Genomic DNA, 23,183 nt, shown 5'->3' on the forward strand with positions numbered 1-23,183 from the left:
TTAAATAACGTCTGCAACACAGTCAAAGTTACAACCAAATCGGGCAAATCGTTTCTGTAGATATAGAAATGACTTGTGAGATTGTCATCATGACATTACCTCAATTTTCATCTATAACATATCCCCCAAATCTGACATATGATTATACATATAAGCCTAAAATACACCTGCATACACATCATCATGACATCACTTCTCAGTACACACCTACTGGAATTTGTATCCTTTGGGAGTCATTTCTTTGTCTCGTGTACTAAAATGTTAGAGTTTGCAAGTTTTGTCTCAAAATGCTCCTATTTTTACCAGAATTAATTGGAAATTACTGGAAATTAACCTTGCAATCCCTAGTTTTTGAGTAAAATCCATATATCTTTTCGTGATAACCTTGTGGAGACGTATTCACCTATAGAAATTGAGCTGTGGAGACGTATACAATCTTTTGTTCCCTATTATTCACATGTGTTCCCTTTTATTCACAGGGTACCGTGTACCAAATCATTTTTTTAAGGGGAGGATCACGCAACGGTAAGGTGTAGATATGGCACGCTGTTATACGGGCACTGCACTCTATACTGCCACGGGTCTACTGGAGGGTCTACTAATGTAAAGCTAAAAAATATTAATTCTATTTGAAATCTTTTTGGGGGTGCCACCCCACAAAACACGAGTATACTTTAAAGGTACGCATGAGTACGTTTCAGACAAAGGTAAAGGGTTCTTAATTGCAGTTTTATTAGGGCGTTAAATCTCGTTTCATTTGTAGGATTGATTATTGACACCCTTATTATTAACTGGGATACGCACTTTGATTATGTGAACACAAATTTCGAGAAAAGTTGGGATTTTACATAACTTATGGCATATTATCACACTGATTATCTTGTGTAACCTGTAGTGACCCCACATTAATTATGGTCTTGAAGAATTGGATGGCATATTCCATACTTACTTAAACAGAGAGTGTCATTATTAAACAAAAACAATGGCAGTCCGAGCTATTACTTTCTCGAAATACAATTAACATTCTGCCCCACTACTCAGTAAACTCCAAATTCGTGCCATAGTTAAACTGGATAGAATTGTATTAAGTGCATATAATGACTTGAACCACATTCCTCGTGCCTTTTCTTTGTGTAAAGGGTTTACACAACACTGCATTTGTCATTTTCTTTTTTTTACGCTAGAACTATATTGTGGAATGGAGTACCAACCTCTATCAGAAACAAACCTTCGGGGGCTTTTGTAAATCAGCTTTGATGGAATATTTATTTCGTGATCACCTTGTTTATAATAGTTTTTGCTTTCTGGATTATACTAGGCTGATAAATCTGCCTACATAAAGATCACTGCCAGGGATGCTTTCGTGTAAGCTAAAGTATTCTTTTTCGCGGAAGGGGCTTTCGAAATAATGTCCCAGGACAGTTTCCATACGGGAAGCCAGTCATGATAAAAATTATTTGCTCGATCGATTCATGTAAATTAATGCGTCCCTGGCACTGTGTCGAGGGATATTCTAATAATTAGCAAGCATGCTGGCCCTTTGACCCATTAATTATTGTACTTGCAATCATGAATAGAGGTTATTCTCCCAAAATAGTACCGGACAAACAGTTACATATACAATTCCATACCTTATTTTATATAACTGATCAATAGTGTAAACTTGTTGATCTGTAAACTGATTCATTCGGGTATAGAAAATGATAATAATTATATGAATTTTTTTGTTGATTGTTGATAAACAGAATTGGGATATGGCATACCTTGATAATATTGACAATCAATTTTATATATATATTTTTTTTAATCTTTTCATGTAATTAAAGCAGTTCATGCATTAATTGCTACCTAACATTTTATTAATTAAATAACAAGTTAATGTACATACATGTACTTATTTGATAAACTGAATCATATATAATTATAAGTTCATAAACGAATATAAATATTGAGATTGCGATACCTTAAACATTTTGATATCCTTTTCTGTGGAATTGTGACGAACCATTTTATTTTATTCCTCAGTGCAATCTTGATAATTAATAAACTAACCTTTTAATATCATATTTTAATTATTACGCTTTTAAAGTTTTTTGAAGGTTCTTTTTAGGAATCAAAATGGGAATAGTATCGTATTGTATTTTCGTGGTAATTAATTTTGTTCGCCGCCATGATGGTTTTTAATAAAGCTGTCTAACTATATGTTTCCTTGTATCTCTCAATTGGGTATTAATAAACCCAACCTAACTTCCCTGCTACAAAAAGGCTGCATATGCACATATTCACTGTAGTTACTTACCTATATTTGAGTGTACCAGCAAATCGCCCGCCCCGTTTATATGAAAACAAGGTGAGGAAACCTTGCCTTCGTTAGGGAACAGGTAAATATTCCTCTGGAAAGTACAAATGTATTCATACTTGGTCCGGTCAAGATCGATGGCATCCATAGAGCTGTATAATTATTCAGCTCTATGATGGCATCCTACTGAATAGCCAGCCATCAGTGAACTGCGTCACAGACTGAGGAGTGGCGTGATCAAGCTATGATCACATGACCAGCGGGCTGGGCAAAACCATTAATTGACAGAGGTCTATTTGATGTGAAGTACAGACTTTGCGTTTTAATTTCAGTAATTCTACAGAGCAACGATAATTTGAAGTCACTTATAGCATGTTAATCATACATCTAGCTCATTAATGATGCACTTTTACTAAGAACAAAATATCAGACGATGACTGAATTATGCATGTTTTCAAAAATATTACCTAAAATTTGGCACTGTCTGGAATTTTTCGAGCTATGTAATGCTTTTATAGAAATGATTACAAATGTTTAGTATAGGATGTGTGTATAGGCACCCGATTCAACTAGCCACCGTTGTTAATAAGTGAGGCTTGTGGACGTAATACGCCAGGTTATAAACATGACCGTTATATATTACCGTATCATGTAATACAAAGGGACACGATAATAAACGAGGCGCGTGCATATTGCGTGCAGGGCTCGAGTTAATGCATACATTGTATGCGAGGAAAACTGTCGATCGGTGGCGCTTTTCAAGATGGCTACTGTACTACGAGCTAATCCGAGCAAATCGTACGAAATACATCGACTTTTTTCAACGTCCTAGTACATCACTAGTGAGCTACAAGTACAGTGAAGGTGAGTGGTGGGTGTTTGATCGTGTCTCATGACTTCTGATGTCAACCTATGTTTGTTTTGTTTCGTTTGGTCCATTTCAGTCACCGATTGACAACACATGATTGAGAAAAATAAACCACATGTGGCCTATTTACTGGACTGCCTCCGTAAACATAGGCCACACATCCACATGTACAAAAACGTGTCGCACTTTGCCAAATTTTGATTTTCACATTTATTTAGGCTTAGTTTGTAGGTTTTTTTTGCTTTAGCACGTTTAGAAGCATACTCACCCTCTTTAATATACATGTAGGCTAATCAAAAAGTGCTGCCTTTTTTCAGATGTCTACTTTTCGTGAAATTTCCAGATACATTTGCAAACGTTTGCGTATCACAATTTCAACATGAAAGTTCACAAAAATTAGACATCTAAAAAATGCAGCACTTTCTGATTAACCTATAAAGAGGGTGAGAATGCTTCTAAAGCAAAAAAAACCTACAAACTAAGCCTAAATGTGAAAATCAAAATTTGGCAAAGTGCGACATGTTTTTGTGCATGTGGATGTGTGGACTTTGTTTACAGAGGCAGTCCAGTAAATAGGCCATTTTTATGGGGCTACCTCCCCACCCCCACTTATTGGTAAAGCCTGTGAAGAAATCGACCAGATAAGGAAAAACATCGTCATCACTGCCTAGTGTGTGTGTAACTGAGGAACTGAGGGAGTGAGATTTAAACTGTTAATATGAGGCCTACTTTATCGCGATCGTGAAGTGTAGGCCCCTGTTTTGTTTTGTTCAAATTAGAGTCAAAAATATTTTTTATTGCTCAAAAATCACCTTTACAATCAAAAGCAGACTTTTCTCAATCCTAATGACACCCATTTGGCAATTTTGAACAGATTCTTGGGGTAGAATTTAGTATTGTTTATTGAGAATATCGCCAACTAGCTGACTAGTTTGGTAGGTCCAATAATTTTAAAGTGGATTTTGTTCCCTTATAGGAACCAGGCCCTACACTTCACAATCACCGTTAACATGACCATGCACTTATTTATCACAGCATATAGGGGGCCTAATTAACCCAAAAATGTGTTCCTTCCTCCATGGTCAGACCCAAGGTTTGTGAATAGCAAGTGGTCACATTTTTCCCCAGTCGAAAATACCCCTCTAAGTCTTAGTAGGGTAATGTCTGGACAAAGATACCTATTGCCATTATGTTGGTCCTGTCCAGTATTTACTTAGATGTAGATGTAGAAACTACCAGGGGTAGACGAGGGCTAGGGAAAACAACAGTTTAGGTGGCAGGTAGGGCCATTTTTTTTTCACGGCTTATGACATGTTTTGACATGGCTCTGAAAATAACTACCCCAACTCTATGTCACAATCATAGTATCAATTGGAGCTGGTGTTTCCTATTCTAAATCTGACTTTTAAATCGGTGATTAGCTTGATTAGGCCAAAAAAAAAAGTCTCCGGTTTCTGGTATGCGCGTGTCGCCGTAGCCATGCGCGTCGGCAAAATGAAAAAGTTTTTTCCAATGAAAGATGATGTCTGAAACCGCCAAACTCACTGGTTTGACTGGAATCCTGCTGCTGCACAATTTTAACGTGTTTTTAGATGGGGTTATGATCGAGAATAAGCTTTATGTGGCCTCTCTGGACTCCCATATATTTTCACTAAGTTTAGTCGGGCACCATTTGCAGTCATCAGCTGACATTTGAAGCAAAAAAGTCCGGTAAAAAAAAAGCCGCGTTGCCGCACCACATTTTGGACAAGCTCCATACCAGAAACCGGAGACTTTTTTTTTTGGCCTTCGGATGATATTTGTCAAAAAATACAAAACAAGAGTTCTGCTTCCTATAACATGGCATTTGAAATTAGGTTAGGTACACAATGTACATGTAGGTAGGGACTAGGTAATGTGTTTTTTTTTGTTTTGTTTTTTTGTACGATCATATGAAAGTTGCCTGCGTGTACATGTAGTCAGTCCAGGGTAAAAGTAGCCTTAGTCAAGGCGTTTGCCATTATCTGTCCATACGGTATTTGGTATTCTTGGGTCGAGACGCTCCTTGTGTTTTTATTCAACCAATGTGTAATCAACTCAAAACCATGAATCATCACGGATAGAGGGCACCATCTCCTGACCAATCGCTACCACACACAAACCGCTATCACAGCATCAGCCACGAACTGCTATCACAGTGAGCGTCTCGGTGCTCTCCTATGATATCTCTCCTATGATATCATGTGACATACATGTAAAGGTAGTGAGCTCAACATGCATACACATGTATTCAACAATGTTCATCAGACTAAGTACATGTACGAGGCTTCAACACATGCCAGCATATCTTATGTCATATGTCTGCTTGAACGTACATGTACATGTACATGTACGTGTGTTGTCTGTAAAAAAATCGTTCAGCAATGCCTTTTAGTTGTGTGCAACTGCTAGGCTATTGGTGGAAAGTTTTGATGAAGTGCGGCATAGTGGTGGTAAACATGTTACTAGCAAAGCTTTTGCCGACATTTGCAACTAAATGTAAATGACTAAAATAACTTACATGTAAAAGTTGTGATGGAAATTTATTTTATCTGAAATATGGATAGTTCTGGATCCATGTTTTGAGCACTGAAAAGATGGTTGTGCAGTTCCAGCTTGATTAACATTTTGGTTTCGCAGATGCCGGAAAACCAAGAAAAACGATCATGTTTTTTGTAGTCTGGTTCCCTGACCCCACTTAAGATAAAACGGAGCAATTTATATACGTCAGAGAATTGTAAGGACATCAGGGAATTGGTCTAGCTACGGTATCTTGTACCCGTTCACAGGTGTGTGATCGATTGCAAAGAAAGAGCGGATTAACTACATGTAAATATGATAAATTGGGAGGAGTATTTGAGAAAAAAAACTCTTCCACCTTTTCTGTGAATGTGGAGGAAGAGGCTGTAAACACAAGGAAATATACTGCGAAGAAAATAAAGCAGTGCAATGCTGGTCGGCTGACTAGTGTTGGAAATTGATTAAAAAAATAGCATTTTAGCAAAAAATAGCATGTCCAGTAATTATATTTTGTTAGATTTTGGTAGTTTTGTTTTGTGATGTTTACAAATGTTGTAGGCCCTGTTATCCCTGTAAACATAAACTCTGGTTCAATAAGGGCCAAGGTACATGTAAATGTCACTTTTGGTAATATGGTTTGAAATGTTCTCATTTTGTTTGCCAGATGCCTAAATATCGGCCAAACGTTTTTAAGCACAAAGTCACTGTTCTCTCTCGGTCATCAAAGGGAGGAAGATTTAAGCGGAAGGATGTACCCCTGAAGGACCTTTTTTCATCAGGGCCCTCAGATACCCAACAGGTACTTTTTAAAATAGTTATGAAAACTAAGAATAATAATGTAGTATAATGTTATGTACATGTTGCATTTGTATTGCACAAATTTCACGTGATATGCTGAAATGCGCATCATAATTATTACCCCTGTTCATCATGAATGAGACTATTTTTCTGCAGCAGCTTGAGATCAGTGCAATTTGGTCTCTACCTTCACAGGTACATGTACCCATTTATACTCCTGGGTGGAGGGAGGTAATCACAGTAAAGTGTCTTGCCCAAGCGTGGAAACACAATGTTCCCGTCAGGATTCATACCCATGTACAATGTACCTTGGCAAAAGAGTGAAACGTCCACTTCGAGTTTCGAAGTAGTTATTTCTATTATAATGCACAATCAATACAACAAACGACTATTTAGGGAACATTTTTTATGGACCCCATCATGTTTGTTAAGGTAGCGTTATACATGTACTGTATTATACAAATAACGAATGTTTGTGAGTGCGATGGTAAGAATAATTTCATGAGGTGACAGATTGAATGTTCGCCTCGTGGAATAGAACATTCAATCTGTCACCGAATGAAATTATTCTTTCCATCGCACGAACGTAAAACATTCGTTATTTGTTTTATACAACACCTTCCAATCGTCGGACAGCATACTGAATCTGTCTTTTTGTACTGGGAGCATCTGAGTTAGTTACAAGATCTGTTATTTCTTCATCGGTAAGGAGCATAAACCCTGTACTACAATCGCCTGCCATTTTGTTTGTTTACGCAAAGTAGCTATGTGTATAGCGCCGCCAGTCGAAGGCATTCGTCCTTACTGCGCATGCGCAAAGTGAAACGGTATAACACATGGGTATAACGCATGGTCGCACCGTACATTATACCGCATAATAATATGTCACGTGATCTACAATTCACCAATCAGATGACGGGGATTTATTCAGGTGTTGTATAAACATGAATAATTGAGGTTGTGTATTTAGTCGTAATGTACTTCTACATACTGAGTACTGAACCATGTTCACATTGTTCCTTGTTTTTTTTTGTACAGGTAGCTGAAAATGATTAAATAATAGCATTGAGCTGTACAATTTTTATGCCCCGCGGCGAAGCCGAAGGGGCATACTGTTTCCGCCTTGTCCTTCCGTGGGTGGGTGGGTGGGTGGGTGGGTGTGTGGGTGGGTGGGTGGGTGGGTGTGTGGGTGGGTGGGTGTGTGTGTCCGGACAAATCTTGTCAGCGCGATAACTTGAGAAATACTTAACATATGAACTTCAAATTTGGTTTGTGGATTGTCCTTGGTAATCCTAAGAAGCCTTTTGCATTTGGGGCCGAAAGGTCAAGGGTCAAGGTCACAGTGGCTGAAACAATAGAAATTTTGTCAGCGCGATAACTTGAGAAATACTTAACATATGAACTTCAAATTTGGTTTGTGGATTGTCCTTGGCAATTCTAAGAAGCCTTTTACATTACGGGCCAAAAGGTCAAGGGTCAAGGTCACAGTGACTAAAACAAAAGAAATTTTGTCAGCGCGATAACTTGAGAAATACTTTACATATGAACTTCAAATTTGGTTTGTGTATTGTTCTTGGTAATCCTAAGAAGCCTATTGCATTTGGGGCCGAAAGGTCAAGGGTCAAGGTCACAGTGGCTGAAACAATAGAAATTTTGTCAGCGCGATAACTTGAGATATACTTTACATATGAACTTCAAATTTGGTTTGTGGATTGTCCTTGGCAATCCTAAGAAGCCTTTTGCATTTGGGGCCAAAAGGTCAAGGGTCAAGGTCACAGTGGCAAAAACAAAAGAAATTTTGTCAGCGCGATAACTTGAGATATACTTTACATATGAACTTCAAATTTGGTTTGTGGATTGTCCTTGGCAATCCTAAGGAGCCTATCGCATTGGGGGTCGAAAGGTCAAGGGTCAAGGTCACAGTGGCTAAAACAATAGAAATCTTGTATTTATTCTGAGATCATAGGGATTAGGGATTAATTCATATAAAACCTACAGAAGACACTAATGCTGTCAATGAACGTTCCATTTGACCAAGGTACATGTAATTTGATGTTAGAGTGGTGTTATGTCATGGAAACAGTCACGGTTGCGGGGCATTTGTGTTTGTAAACACACCTGACTTGTTTTTTTTCTTTTTCTCTACACCACCTTGATTCAGAAGCCTCAGGAAATCCAACATGAAATAAGTGTTGCTCCCTGTACCTCTTCCACCTTTTCTGTGAATGTGGAGGAAGAGGCTGTAAACACGAGGAAATATGCTGCGAAGAAAATAAAGCAGTGCAATGCATGGGTAGGCAAGAGGCTCTTATTAGAGAATGCCTTCTTTGAGAGCAGTGCTCCTCATCTTCCATGTTGCTCCTGTGGGACAGATGAGGGAGACAGAGTACTGTGTCTTGACTGTGGCCCACAAGTCGTCCGCTGCATTGACTGCACAATGAGCTACCATGAAGATAGCAATCATCTCCACAAGCCGCAGTTGATTTTGGTAATTCTTATCTCTGTGATAGTGCAAATGTAAATTAAAATCAAGCAGAATCTATGGGACAGTTGTTATGAAACAAATATTGACTGTTATAAATTGAACCTGATGTACATGTACATACATGTAGTAAACTAGCCTACCTCGGTGATGCATGATGCATTTTATTTCCGCTCATCTTTGCCTCCGTAAAGTATATAATGCTTCATGTCAGTATATTTCATTTTACTTCAACTCTTAAAGCAGTCCTGATGTTGTGTGGGTGTGTGTGTTTATGGTGTAAATCAAGGACACAAGTTCAACATCATCAATGAATCGAGGACAACAGGAACCAAATGGAGGACAACGTCGATTAGAAAACGTGTACAAACCCAACGAGAGCAGTTGCAAAAAAATTGGTGTATAAATAAAGGAAAAGGGAAGGGGAACGATAGAAATGTGGAAAATGTGTACAAAACCAATGAGAGCTGTTGCAGAAAAGTTCGTACAAACAAAGGAAAGGGAGAGGAACAAAACAAAATCCTTGATTTACACCATAAACAAACGTGACAGAATATGTGTTGGTACCGGTATGTTAAAACCTCTATACAAACTTTTGTAAATTTCATATCATTGAGTGATATTTTAGTCATCAATGTGATGTACATACAATGCCCTCTCTTACCAGGATGGAATTTTGCAACCTTTTCCTCTCAAACCTTACCTGCGGAGAGTGGACCATGACTGTGACAGTCGTTCCCGCAAGACAATCCAGGTGTTTGATGAAAAAGGTACAACTCAAGTGGTTTTTGTCTCCATTTGTGGCTTTTCTTTTTTAACATGTTTGTGTGTTTTTTATTGAGAGTCTCACATATGACTGAAAATTAAAACAAATCATTGGCAAATATTTTCTTCATGCACTTGCGTTGCAAGAGCATTGAGAGTTCACCTTCTGACACATTTGGCAGGGAACTTTTTCTTTCAACACTGCACTTACATGTGTAAATTGTGTGTCCCAAACAAGAATACTGTTTCTGAAAACATTCATCGACCAAATTCAGGTATAATAAAAGAAGCAGTTCGCATACATGTATCCCCTTTATACATGTACATACACAATTCTTACATCTTTGTGTATTTTGCATTAACCATGTGTGTTATCGTAATGAATGTGATTACAATATTTGAGAACTCCATTTGAGAACTCCATTTGAGATCTCCATTTGTATGACCCTAACAGCTGAATCTCAGCAAATGCCCTCAAGAACTTTTTTTTATTTTGTTTGGTATTTTGCTCATGTTTCAGGACGACTTCACAACTGCTGGCTAGTTACATGCTCATGTGAGGAAGAATGTGCTTCTTTAGTCCGGTTAAACTTATGGCCAGCCTCACCAGACCAACCACGGGTAGCTTTTCACATGGATTTGATGAACCTACTGCATTTCCTCCTTCTAGAGGGGCATATGTCACTGAAAGGTGCATGCCAATCCTTGGGCTGTAGAAACGGACTTCCATTGCATGAGGTATGTGTGCTCCCTATGTTGGGCCGATAATGAAAACATTGGACCTGGAGTACACTGCATAAAGTTTCATATACATGTAGGGCTTTGGCCACAATGAGTTGTTTTGATAGTGGAGACATTCTTTAGATTGTCCCCCTCTTTTCCCATAGAGTTGTGTTAGGGTACACAAATTTCAACCTGCCTTTGTCATAACTCTCACAAACTGCCAAAAACCCAACCACTACCTGTCCCGTAGCTTTTACCCCCTATAGATTAAAGTGTATAACAGTCAAAGCCCAATATGAAGTGTTTTGATGTATGTAGGTAAGCATAAATGTGTAGCGATGCCTCGGTCACTCACCAGTGCTGACCCACCACATCTATCATATGTCAATCAAGCGTGGTACCCTCAGTTAACAATACTACCACAGCCTACCAATGCATGTATGAGGCCAGTGTCACTGTTAAAACCTGATAAATGTGTATTTGGATGTGTAGAGTAATTCTTTCCAAATTGTCAGTGACAAAGAGGGAGGGTTCCATTTTCATCAGTGAATCTAAACGGTTAATGAAAAAAATGTAAGGTGTTTAATTCTTTTCGCAGGTCAATTTATTGTATCTCAACTTGGTCAGTGAATGCTTTGAGGAGTACCGGTATTTTCGTTACCGGTGCCACAACCTAAATGCAGTGCTGGATGAAGACATTAAGTGCCCAGCTTGTCCAAAGGTATACCCACTGCATCTTTTGATATAAAGTACTTTTTGTTTTTAATAGAAATAGTTTGGGTTTGTTGCTGATTATGTTTAGTTGGTTAACTTCAGTCCTTTTTCTCCTTTAATTTCTAATGTTTGGTTATGTACTGTTTTTCTGCAGGAAAATGGTGACTTGTTTGTTAGTCTAGACGCCAACTTCGGTCTTGTTAGGAAGCGAAGCTCAGGCGTGAGCTACACCGATGCAAAACACAAGTCCCTCCTGTTTGCCCCGCAGGAGGACGTAGACCACTTTGTAAACGTGTACGATGACCACAATATTTCTAATGTGAGTTTACAGAATTCCAGTTCCAGATGCACGTATTACTAACAGTCGGGGTATGTCAACATGACTTGTTTTCCAAAATTAAGTACTTACCACAAGCATGACAAGTAAGTTACTTCAATGTTAGTAAGATTTGAAGCCTTGCATAGCAGTAGTGTAAACCAGTGAGAGTTTGCAGTAACACCATGTGCAGAATCTTTTCAATCTCTTTATATTGTGTGCAAGATATGTACCTTTTTCAATTACAACTATTTGTTTCCCATGGAAAATAATCATTTTTCCTTAATAAACCACATCATCTGCATCTCCTTGCAGGACTGCAGCAACTTCCAAGCCGGCGACGTTCTTCGTGCCAAAAACAAAACCAAAAAACTGGACACAACAGGTGTCTTTGGAGCGTCGTGTCGGCATGGTTTTCCCCTGTCATTTCTCAACCTGCGTCATGGAGAACGGTATGTGTAGATTCAAATAGCAACATGTAACATCTTACATGCTACTGATATGTTTTCTCTAATCAAAGTTTTCATGCCAAGTGAAGTAATGCTAAGTTACTCTACATTTTCACATGTTTGAATTCTTAGTTTCATTTGTACAATGACAACGTGACCCTAAAAAACGGTGTGCATGCAGACATCTTTAAATTTCTTAATTTCTAACGAGAGGGAAAGGACCGTGGTTTCCGGAGATAAAGAACCAAACAGGAGGCAAGATAGGCTACTGTGATATTGCATTTCAGGTTAAGTACTACGCCAAAGATGACAATTTTGTCTTTCCTATAACAGCAAAAATTAATCTCACACTTCAAAATGTTACACTGTGGTACATAAATTCCCAATGTTTTATATGGTCATAACAGTTACAACTACGTGAAGTGCAAGTGTTCTTCATTAGTTATATTACCGAATATGCTATAAACACCGCAAAAAAGATAGTCCACACTCGTTGGAGGGTTTACAATTTTAAATCTGATCTGTATATGATACTGTCATTTGTATAGACCTTTAGGAATGTTGTAAGCTATATTTTGATACCCTGCTTTCTACTAAAGACTGTAAATTGTAAAATATTGGCAATGGTTTATGAAAAACGATGCACTTTGAAAAGTTGCAAATTTAATTTCTACTTGACATTGTGAAACTGCCCAATCGAATCAAATGAGGTCATTGTCGAAAAGTGTGCTTAATAACTGTCTGTATAAATGCTCCCAGCATGCTGGGGGGGGGGGGGGGGGGGGATCGCGCATGTTCCACTTGCAGTATTTTTTTATATATTTGCATTAAACTGTTTGCATGTTTTGTGTTGTAGTATTCACTTTCATCGCCATTGTTACTCTGACAGTTCTTCGGCCTTCAAGTTGAAAATCATTACCATTCCCATTTTGTTTATCATTCTGATTTCTAGACTCGCATATGCAGCTTTCACCATAGACTGCATACTGGAGAAAGCACAACCATCCGTCAAGCTTCATGTCATCTATGATATTGCCTGTACGCTCACTGCCCACTTCAAGGTGTGTTTTTAACTATACTTTAAACTAATTGTCCGATTTGTTTTATTTTTACTGTTGTCTGCTCGTTAGGTTTGTGAAAAATTGTAATCAGGCATGCATGTTTTTCTCGTATCTACTGATTTACTTGGGGTTTTTTTGCATCTCGTGAGTGCCTTTTTAAATTGAAAAATACTTTATAAAGTCTTATGTGGTTTGGAAATTCCTAATTTTTTCCAAATTCCCAGTTTCATGCCTGGGTAATGAACAATGTGCATCATGTTACAGGTAACAAACCATTTCATATCCCACGTGTGTGTACACTAAAAGTTTTTATGTAACTCCCTTGATTTGTCACAAAGTTTATTTGCTTGAGTTTGTCTTTGCTTTTGTAGAAAAAAAAGGACAAGAAGCTTGAGCTGGATATGGCACTCCCTGTGTTCCATGCCTATGGGCACAAAATGGCTTGCCAGGTATGAATCCCAATGATGATTTAGTCATTGTTTGCAACAGTGATGCTCAACAGCATAGTAATCGGGGAAAAAATATGTTATACTCCTTGATTAGTGCATGGTAACTTTTTGTTGCAATTAAAATTGATTGTGAAATGTTGTCATATTTTTTCCAAGTACATGTACTATTATCACCATTATAGTTAGATGTGTTCGTGATTTAAGATCAGTAGTTGATTAATTAACAGTAGTTAATTTGTTGTTCAAGTTTGTTCTTTGAAGAGCTAATAATTTGATGTATTTTATTCTACAATCATGTAGATAACAAGTTATGGTTTTGATATTTTTCATCATTCCATCAATCTCCCTACAGGTGGCATACAGCACCAGATGGCGCTGCGGTTACGGGCTGACAGATGGGGAGGTGATGGAGAGGCTCTGGTCCTACTTAAGGCGCTTCTCATCTATAACCAAGGAGATGACACCAGCCCATAGAGAAGACCTTCTTACAGATGCTCTTCTGCATTACAGCCGTCGGAAAAGAGCTGACATTGGTATGAGAACAGTTTTGGATCAACTGCATCATCCAAAATTACCAATATCTTCACCTTTAAAGTTTTGATCATATAGCTTGAATCAATACGTGGAGTAGGGTTTCTAATTTTTTTTAACATATAGTTGTTTTGCACATACATGATTTTCAATTTCGATGCCTGGCAGCTGTTTGAATAGGTCAATGGTTTGCAAAAAAAAATATTCATGCCAACTACTGATATTTTTCACATCTCTCACAATGGTTTGTGTTGTATTGATGATGAGATTCGTGTTAACCCTGTCGGTTCATTCAAAATGCACACAGAGGCTTTACATAATTCTATGGAATCAGGGAATGCATTGCCTATATGAAGGGAAAATACAACATAATTTTCAGAAATTGATGGATTTGGGAGATTAATATTTTACAGCAAATATTGTTATACTGACTTGCTTGAAGTTTTGTGTTCGTAGATTCTAGGAAAACCAAGAAAAAAAAGTTACGTTCTTAAAAAAAATTACGTTCTTGTAGTCTGGTTCCCTGAACTTGAATTGAAATGAAGCAATTTACAGATGCCAAGGAATTGTAAGGTCAGGGAACCAGTGTAGAAGGCTTGTACCTATTCAAAGATGTGAAATTGATTGCAAACAAAATTCAAACTAACTAAATATGGTAAATTGGGGGCAGTATTTGAAAAAAAGGCGCCGGTCGGCAGATCAGTGTTGGAAATTGATCCAAAAATACAACTTTTCTTGAAAATGTCAACTTTTCTTGAAAATGTCAGGACTGTCAGTCCAGTAAGGTATTCCATAATGATCTGGTATTTTTGTTTTTTGATGTTTGCAAATGTTGTATATTCCCTTTAATGTTCAAGTAAAAGGAAATGTGCTATCGCTGTCATGCATATTAGATGTTTGAAAAAATCAGAAAGGTGCTTATGGAAAATAGCGTGGGATTAGACATCGTCCGATAAATTTGACAATCAAGGAGAATTGTTTGCAACAACTTTTTACTGAACTTGAGAATATCAGCAATTACTTGTTTCTTTTTTTGTTTTTATATACATTTAGGCAGCAGCCTTGTACTTTTGATGGACAGAGCAGTTAGAGTTAAAGAGGATTCTAGCAAAGCACTTGAGGAAATATGTAGTGACTGCGCAGGTAATCTATGTCTATGAAACTTACACTTGACACAATAAAATTAAAAAGAGTGTGAAGATATATAATTGACATGAATTACATTGCAAATGACCACTTATCAACAAACAAAACTAAAATGTTGATTGGTCAATTTCCTTTCACATTATATAGATAAATACATATAATTATGTGATACACATAGTCTCCAGTTTGATTTGTGTTTAATCTGGTACTTAAGAAATGGGTTCTGAAGAATATCATTTTTAGCAATGCATTGATACATGCAAATGCCTTGCTTTAGTTACCCCATAACATGCCTTCTGAAGTTGTTTGGTTGAATTAGCAGAATTGTTCAATTTCCTGAAATAAAGATCATACATCGTATTCTACTTTTCCAGTGTCACTTAAAGATATCAAGGATTGGAGGGAAGCAGAAAAGTGTCAAGTCGATGTCTCAAAGTCATCCACAAAAGGTATCAATCTATGTCATCACCATATTCATAGATTTCTCTGGTGGATTAATATTCTATTTTTAACCCCCAAAACAGAAACATGTAGATGTATGTACATCGCCATCATTAACAGAGTTTAAGGGCCATCAAAGTTACCCATCAGGTATACTAAATTTAAAATAACATGGATGTTGGCTTCCTCACTAAAAGTACGTTTTTGTGTAGTCTGGACTCTATTTGTTCTTTGTCTTGTGCAGGTCAAGTCCCATGGGAGGAAAAGTATGTGCAGAAACTGCTGCATTATGAACAGAGAAAGTAAGTGTTGTATTGTATGTACATCTTCAAGTGATGTACTTTGTACATGCTTGGGACTGCTATAATAGTAGTACTATAAATTAGAAAGTACATGTCTTTAGTGTCTGTAGTATTCGAATCATCACTCTCATACTTGAAAGTAGCTTGGATGTTCAGAAAATTTGTCAAGAAGTTAAACAGCAGATAAATCATCATGTGGTGATCAATAGAGTAATTATCAAGCTACACTACTGCCGTGTAACATGAAGTGGTTCTTGCATGTATGGCGGGTGTAGAATTTTGAAAAGAAATGAGATCCCCAAGTTGCAAGTAGCAAAGACTTTGTGTTTGAATGTTACTTGTTATTTCTCTATTTGTGTGGACCTTTATACATGTAATTATTGGTATCCTTCGTACAGCAGTTCATTTTTCTTTTATTGTACATTTACAAGTTCCGTATTCTTCTCATTTGCACCTATTATATCAAAATTGAAGTTGTGGTCGGCAGATCATGTTCATACATGCATTCATGCATATGCACGCCTACAACTTTTTGCTGCCTTTGGCAAGGTTGGAAATAATAACAAAAGAGCAACTTAACTTTTGGAATAAGTCAACGAAATTCATTCTAGTTAATTGTAGCATGTTCCTTTTTTATTTCGTTACATAGGGAACAACTGGCACTGTGTGATGATGACACCAGGGCTGGAATGCTTGCTGGCCAATGTCAAGAGTAGGTCTTAGTGTTCATTGCTTAATTTAGTTGAGAGGGTTTTTCAGTTTATGCTTACTTAGGTTATTGTATTAAAATGTTCATCCAGTATACATCGTTATCATGTCTTAGTATCACACTTGAATGATTCATGGAGGAAGGAACAAAAAAAGTCAGAACTCTAGTACTTGAAAGTGTTACCTGATCGTCACCGCCCATCTTGCCTTACAATTGTTTTTCTCAGAGGAGCAGTGACAAACCTTACTTATTATGCAGCATATAGGGAGGTTGATGGTTACCAACTAAAATGGCAGCAGTGATCATCAAGTACAAAGGGTGCTTGCGGTCATGCAATGAATGGTCCCGGCTTGTGGGCACAGTGCTTTAGCCATGGGCATTCCTGAGGGACTGGAATGTTAATAGTCAAATGTTAATAGTGCATGAGTTCTGACTCCTCCATGATTGACTAGACTACAATTTGTATAAATGTACTTGTAGTTTAACCTGCAGTACACAGATGGAGTATTTGCTGTCTGGCAATACATGTTATCAAATCATACAAATTGATTTGAAGTTTGAGGTACCTTTTGGCCCAAGATGTTATTATGATAAATATAGATTTATTGAGAAATACCTGCTGGAATTTAATTCTTTGTTTTTATTTTGTGTGTTGGCATAGTACACAATAAGTGGAGGAAATGCAAACCACCTGTATTGGTGAAAATACATTGGCATGGAAAATCCCTTTAAATGCAGTCACCTTATTTTTTTGTTTGTTCTAGAAATGTTTATTGCACAACTCAGAATGGCATTTATATTACTCACACTTGTGATGGTAAATTACATCCTAATATTTGTCTTTTTGGGAAAAGTATAACACTATATAAATTTTGAGAAAACAATTGTCGTTTTCAAACAAGGTTAGATCAGGATCTGAAGACCCTCGAGCAGAGGCATGGCATCCAGCGCTGGTGCAACGACAACCCTGCCTTCATAACCCACCTGGCAGTGATGAAGGGAAAGCAGCAGGTGGCACTCATCCAAAAGCTGTGGTCACATGCTGTTGAGTACACCTTTTTTTTGGACATGTCCAAAAAGTATTCAGGTATGGAACTCATAACATTGTTTACATATGAACGCAAAACATATCTAAAATTATAAGCCCTCATTCAAACATTCACAGACAGTTAAGAATTAAAATAATTGATTAGAGCAAGTGCATTAGACACTGTGACTCGTTAGACAGGCATGCACCTTTTCAGCTGATCAGCTGATTTCCTCTTTTTTGACCTCCCATGTGTGCCATTGAAAATACAAAAACACTTTACAAAGTCTGGGAAAAATTTGAATTTCCTCTTTTTTTGTGGTTTCCCAGTTGCATGCCTTGGTAGATAAACTCCAATTCTGCTTCATATTGTTACCCGATAATACCATACTAAATCATGTTGAGTCAAAGCATGACTGTAATCATATCCCTTTAAAGATCAATGTTGTTATTGATTTCGACCATACAGCTTATTTGATCGATCGCTTGACACAAACAGGGACCCAAGCTTAATTCTTTGATTGGAAAGGCTTTCATGAATTACTTTTCCAAATGTCATTGATTGCTGTACAGAGGGACAGTCTGTGGCCACCAGACTAAGTAAGCAGATACGGAAGTCTTCCAAAGCTTTGAGGAAACTGGTATCTGCTTACAACAGCTGTGACTTCACTACACCACCGTCGTCAACATCCCACAAAGATGTGATTGACTTGACTTCACAGCTGTACACAAACTTGACGGTGACAAAACAGGTAGAATGAGGTTTTAGTACTTTGTTTAGTTTGATTGTTTGCTGTTTGATTTACCTCGGTTTTGAATTTGTTAAGTGTTGTTTTGTGTTATTTTGATTCTTTCATTTTTATCCCCTGGCTTTTTAAACCAAAAGGGTGATATTGTGATCGTTTCTTCCTTCTGTGCGTTTGTATGCCTAGTGCGTGAGTATGTAAACACAGGCAATCACGGACTAGGGACAAAAGAGTAGGGACACAAATAAAGGGTCCACGATTGACCGTTAGTGCAAGATTGAAATTCGTGTACAAAACCAATGAGAGCTGTTGCTAAAAGTTACAGGACAGACAAAGGAATGAGGATAAGGGACAATGGGGGTCCGCGATTGCTGGTGTTTACAAATATGGGTGTGTCTGTATGTGTTATATTTTGGTTTTGTTTACTGTTTAGTGCTGTCATAAAATAAGTCTGTCTTCAAGCTCAACCAAACTTGGTGACAATAATAGTTGGGTGAAGGAGGGCTTCAGATGACCTGAGACATTTGAGTTCAGATTTCATCTAGGAGTTATACATGTGTATGAGGTCATTGGTTATGACGTTTTGGTTAGGTCAACTGAAAAGTGCTGTCATGTGAACTGTTGGACTTAAGTCTCAACCAACTGAAAAGTTAACTGAAAAGTGTGCATACTAACCAACTCTATAAATACTGCCTGTGCCAGTGTGCCTTGGTGATGAGCAAATTTCAGTTACAGTATTTCTGTCATTTTGAATAAACTTGGAAACTATGCAAGTATAATGATTGAGTTTTTGGGAGGTATTCTTGTCTCCTGCTACTAACAAAATTTTAATCTGCAGAAACCACTTTGTCCAGTACTTTCCTCTGGCCCTACTCTTTACACTTCAATGTGTTCTTTCAGATGGAAATTGGTCATGCATATTCTGCATATTACCAAGTTCAGAGAGCTGACACATGTGTCATGTTAGTCGCTCTCAAACATGCACAGAGCCATGCATAATATATGGACATGTGTCCCAAAAATATTCATATCAATGCATCACTGATTCCCCTCTTCCATTTCTTTTTCCTTGGATTGAAAGGGTAGCACACCCATTCCCTCCTCAACACGGCGAAGAGCTGTCGATCTCATCAATTTGAGTGACCGGGCCAAGGAGGAGACTGCACTGGTTGAGAAGGAAATGGCTCGAGTTCTCCAATCAGTGTCAGACCGACACAACCAGTTGGTGGCACTCGTGAAAGATCTGCGCTCGGCTGAGGCTGATAGGGCTGAGGGCCTGCTGTTTTTAGTTGGGAATGCCATCCAAGAGCAAGAACAGCTGCACCTCAATCTGGAAAAGTGTTTTTCAAATTATATTCCCATATCATCTTGCACCCCATTTTTCAGGTCTACCATACTTTCAGCAATTTCTCCAGAACTTTCACCATCAGATGAGACTCCACTGTCTTCAGATTCTTCATCTGACGAAAGTGAGGATGAAGCTGTTAGTGATTGATTTCTAAACTGAGCTGATATACTGACAACTCATCCATTTGGTTGATTTTGTGATTTTGTTATGTTTGTGTTTTTTGGTTTTAAAGGTCACTTTTGGAAGTCTTTACGCCAACATTCCAAATTCTTGTCAAAATCAGTCATATTAACTAATACAGAATTTGACCTAGCTACGTTATGTTATTTACGTTGAAACTGCTTGATATAATATTCTCATTTTAATCTACTTATGCATCAAAATGATCAAACATTGATAGCAGACTGTGTCGCCAAGAAATATGTTTAATGCAAGCCCGCATTACAGAAAACAGAGCATTTTCTTATTGGTCAGTATGTCAGGGCCAAAGTATGTCTTCAACGATGCTTGCTTTCTTTGAAAACACAATTACCTTCTATGCTGCAAGATATATATATGTATATATATAATGATGCCCCCTATTTTTGTACCTGTCCAGTATGACCTTTTTGTAAATAAGAACAGGTTTAATTCGCTGTCCATTGATCACAGTAATGGTATGTTTTGCTGAACATCAACATTAATCTTTATTGTGATACGTGGAATTTTGGGGTTTTTTTTACCGTGTATATGTCTAAAAGTATAATGGGAATAGGCCTAGTACATGAATGATTTGGATGAATATTTTGTTAACAGGTAGCGTATACACGTACAATGTCCTTACAAGTGCGACATGCAGAGCTTTGTTGAAAATATGGGGCTCCCTTTGGGTTTGATGATTTTTTGTCTCGTCCTCGATTTGTATTTTGAAGTACATGTATATACATGTATAAGTTAACCTTCCCTTTACTATGATTGTCTATTTTTTACGAAGAAATTAGATGTTAGCAAAGCTTGATCCAATCCTTCCAAAATCTGTGGCCGCATTGTGCTAGGATTTATGTTTTCATGAAAAGAAATTTCACACAGAATATTCTCATATCAAATATGCAATGTTCTTATATCAAATATTCATTGAAAAAAATGAATAGGCCTTTTACATGAAACCATAAATACTAGCGCAATGCAGCCATACATTGTGGACGTTTTGGAAACACGGGTTATTTTGATTGAAATCATCAGTTGAACATTGTCTTTCCTATAAAGTAGACCTACAAGTACTTTCAGAAAGACTGCAAATGTGCAGTCTATTTTAATATTATTAAGTTCATTTTTATATAGACCAAGTATGTTTTGTTTCAATTGAATTAGGTGTATTCGTGCTGAACAGGAATCCTTCAATAAGCCAAGTCAACATTTCACTCATGCATGTGCAAACTCTCACAAACAATGCATTTTTGTTTGATAAATAAAGCATGTCCAAATGTTCCGTTGTTTAAGTTAATTCACTATAACAATTAAAACTATTTATTCTCAGATGTCAAATTCATCCCTCTGCTTATCTATATGTGATTCATTATATCCTGACTAGGTGTTACAATTAAATTTAATAATGAAACAGAAACAATTGTTCTTGAGAAATCTGTTCATGAACACGTGTGTTGCTGATGTATTGGGTACATGTACATTTTCACCTTGTATGTACAACATTTTAACAGACATTTGGGTCAATGTTCACATATTCATTTACTCAACGTGAATATGATAATGTTAAACGTTTACGGAGTATTTCTTTAGCAAGTTAGGCATATACCCGTGCGGCTATTTTATATACGAAATGTAAATAATAATTGACTTAAAATTCTTAAAGTGTCTTAACCTCTTATTTATGTCATAATTCAAGTGAACAATGCCTGGCCTTCATTTCTTATAATTGTACTGCCTTTAATGTTAACAGCTTACAAGTATCAAACAATAAGGAATTTGGATTGATAAGTTGTCATTGCTTCGGTATCAAGCTTGGTCTTCATATGAAAACAAATGTCGGAATTTCTGAGATAGTTCTGTGAATGTGAATCTCGTAATCAGGTGGTTAGTGATGTAAAGATTTAAGGACAAATACTTAATATTACGTAGAAGTTGTTATCATTTTTTTTATTTGTGAAATCAAATGAAAAAGTGCATATTAAATAGACAAATAAGGTCATCCTTTTATAGAATTATAACAAAAACCTGGGACACTCTGAGCAAACGCAGGGTTTGGCCAACTTGGCCAGCATTAATGTCCGTATATTGGTTACTTGTAGTTACTTCTTGTGCGTGCATAGTGGAAGATAACATGGAATAAAACTACTCTGCATGAAGTGATACTGGTGAACATGGCCTTAGTTTTTTAAAGTTCATTAGGTCATCGCGTCCGTAACAGTAACTATAGGATTCCCCGTAAATCAGTGTATCTACTCGTGCAAAACTGTTATTGTCTGCAAACAAACTGACAAAACGAGGGGACGGAAAATGTTGCGAACAAAACCAACCGAACATCAACAAATTTGGATTTGAGATATTCAACTGGGCATTTATTTTGCCTAGCTTGATCATGTGGTCCGTTAACTCATTTATTAATTGAAGTATATCTTGCGCACGAACAGGTACCCGTCCCTGATAATCGATGGTGCCCCAGTCGACTCTGTCAACAAAGACGATACAATTATTGACTTAATTACAGTTGAAAATTTAGAATTGAAGCTCGATCGACTACATAAATTAATTATGATTTGAACATTCCCCGCTTTCAGGCTGAGCCTTGGTTCGTTCATGGTTCGTTATTTGCCAAAGTATAGAAAGTTTGGCCATTAGGCCCTATGATAAGCGCTTAGCAGGGGCGGATCTGGGGCGTGGGGGTCAACCCCCCCCCCCCCCCCTCCATACAAAAAAAATGCAACTAAGGCCAAAAAAAATATTCGGTCTCTGGTCAGACCAAAGTTCCGGAATTGACGCGGCCACGCGGCTTTTTTTTTTATTTTGCTTTTTTTTTCTTTCTTCAAGCTTCGATTGTACAGACAAGGTGGGTACTATTTTGCTTTTTTGGTGTCCTCATGTACATTGGTGTCCTCCATAATTTGCCTTGGTGCTTTCGATCATTTGCCTTGGTGCAATTTCCCATTCCTTGGTGCTCTTTGGTAAAAATAATTGAGGAGGTGCGGAAATAGAGGGCGCTGTTGGAGCTACCGCGGAACATTTTGGGAAAAAAAGATCGACGCGCATGCTTAAAATCGACGCGCGCGCTGACCAGAGACCGACTTATTTTTTTTTTTGGCCTAATAGAGAGAAAGAGAGACTTCAACTAGAGAGGAAAGGGAGGGATGGACAAAATTAATAGGGAAGTTCACGTTAGACCGTAGCCTGCTATGATTAGTTGCACATAAGACTAAAAATTAAAAAGCGCCAGGACAGAAGAAAATGAGAGACAACCCTCGCGCGACCGGGAGGGGG

The 23,183-nt window shown here is 37.6% G+C and overlaps 1 protein-coding gene and 1 pseudogene across 1 annotated transcript; one reads left to right on the forward strand and one right to left on the reverse strand.

The window, feature by feature from the left end:
* Positions 1–2,447, reverse strand: part of LOC119725044 — a 20,332-nt pseudogene extending 17,885 nt beyond the window's left edge.
* Positions 2,448–2,870: 423 nt separating this feature from the next.
* Positions 2,871–22,060, forward strand: LOC119724365. Its single transcript, XM_038195383.1, has 18 exons — positions 2,871–3,163; positions 6,370–6,504; positions 8,665–8,991; positions 9,653–9,755; positions 10,271–10,488; positions 11,072–11,194; positions 11,342–11,506; positions 11,819–11,955; positions 12,905–13,013; positions 13,385–13,462; positions 13,815–13,995; positions 15,047–15,136; positions 15,514–15,588; positions 15,825–15,882; positions 16,532–16,594; positions 17,494–17,678; positions 18,192–18,370; positions 19,446–22,060. Exons 2-18 carry the CDS (start codon positions 6,370–6,372, stop codon positions 19,857–19,859), a joined length of 2,640 nt encoding a protein of 879 aa, XP_038051311.1. The 5' UTR covers positions 2,871–3,163; the 3' UTR covers positions 19,860–22,060.
* Positions 22,061–23,183: the final 1,123 nt, after the last annotated feature.

Source organism: Patiria miniata, unplaced genomic scaffold (genome assembly GCF_015706575.1).
Source record: "Patiria miniata isolate m_02_andy unplaced genomic scaffold, ASM1570657v1 HiC_scaffold_18, whole genome shotgun sequence".
Classification (NCBI taxonomy): Eukaryota; Metazoa; Echinodermata; class Asteroidea; order Valvatida; family Asterinidae; genus Patiria; species Patiria miniata.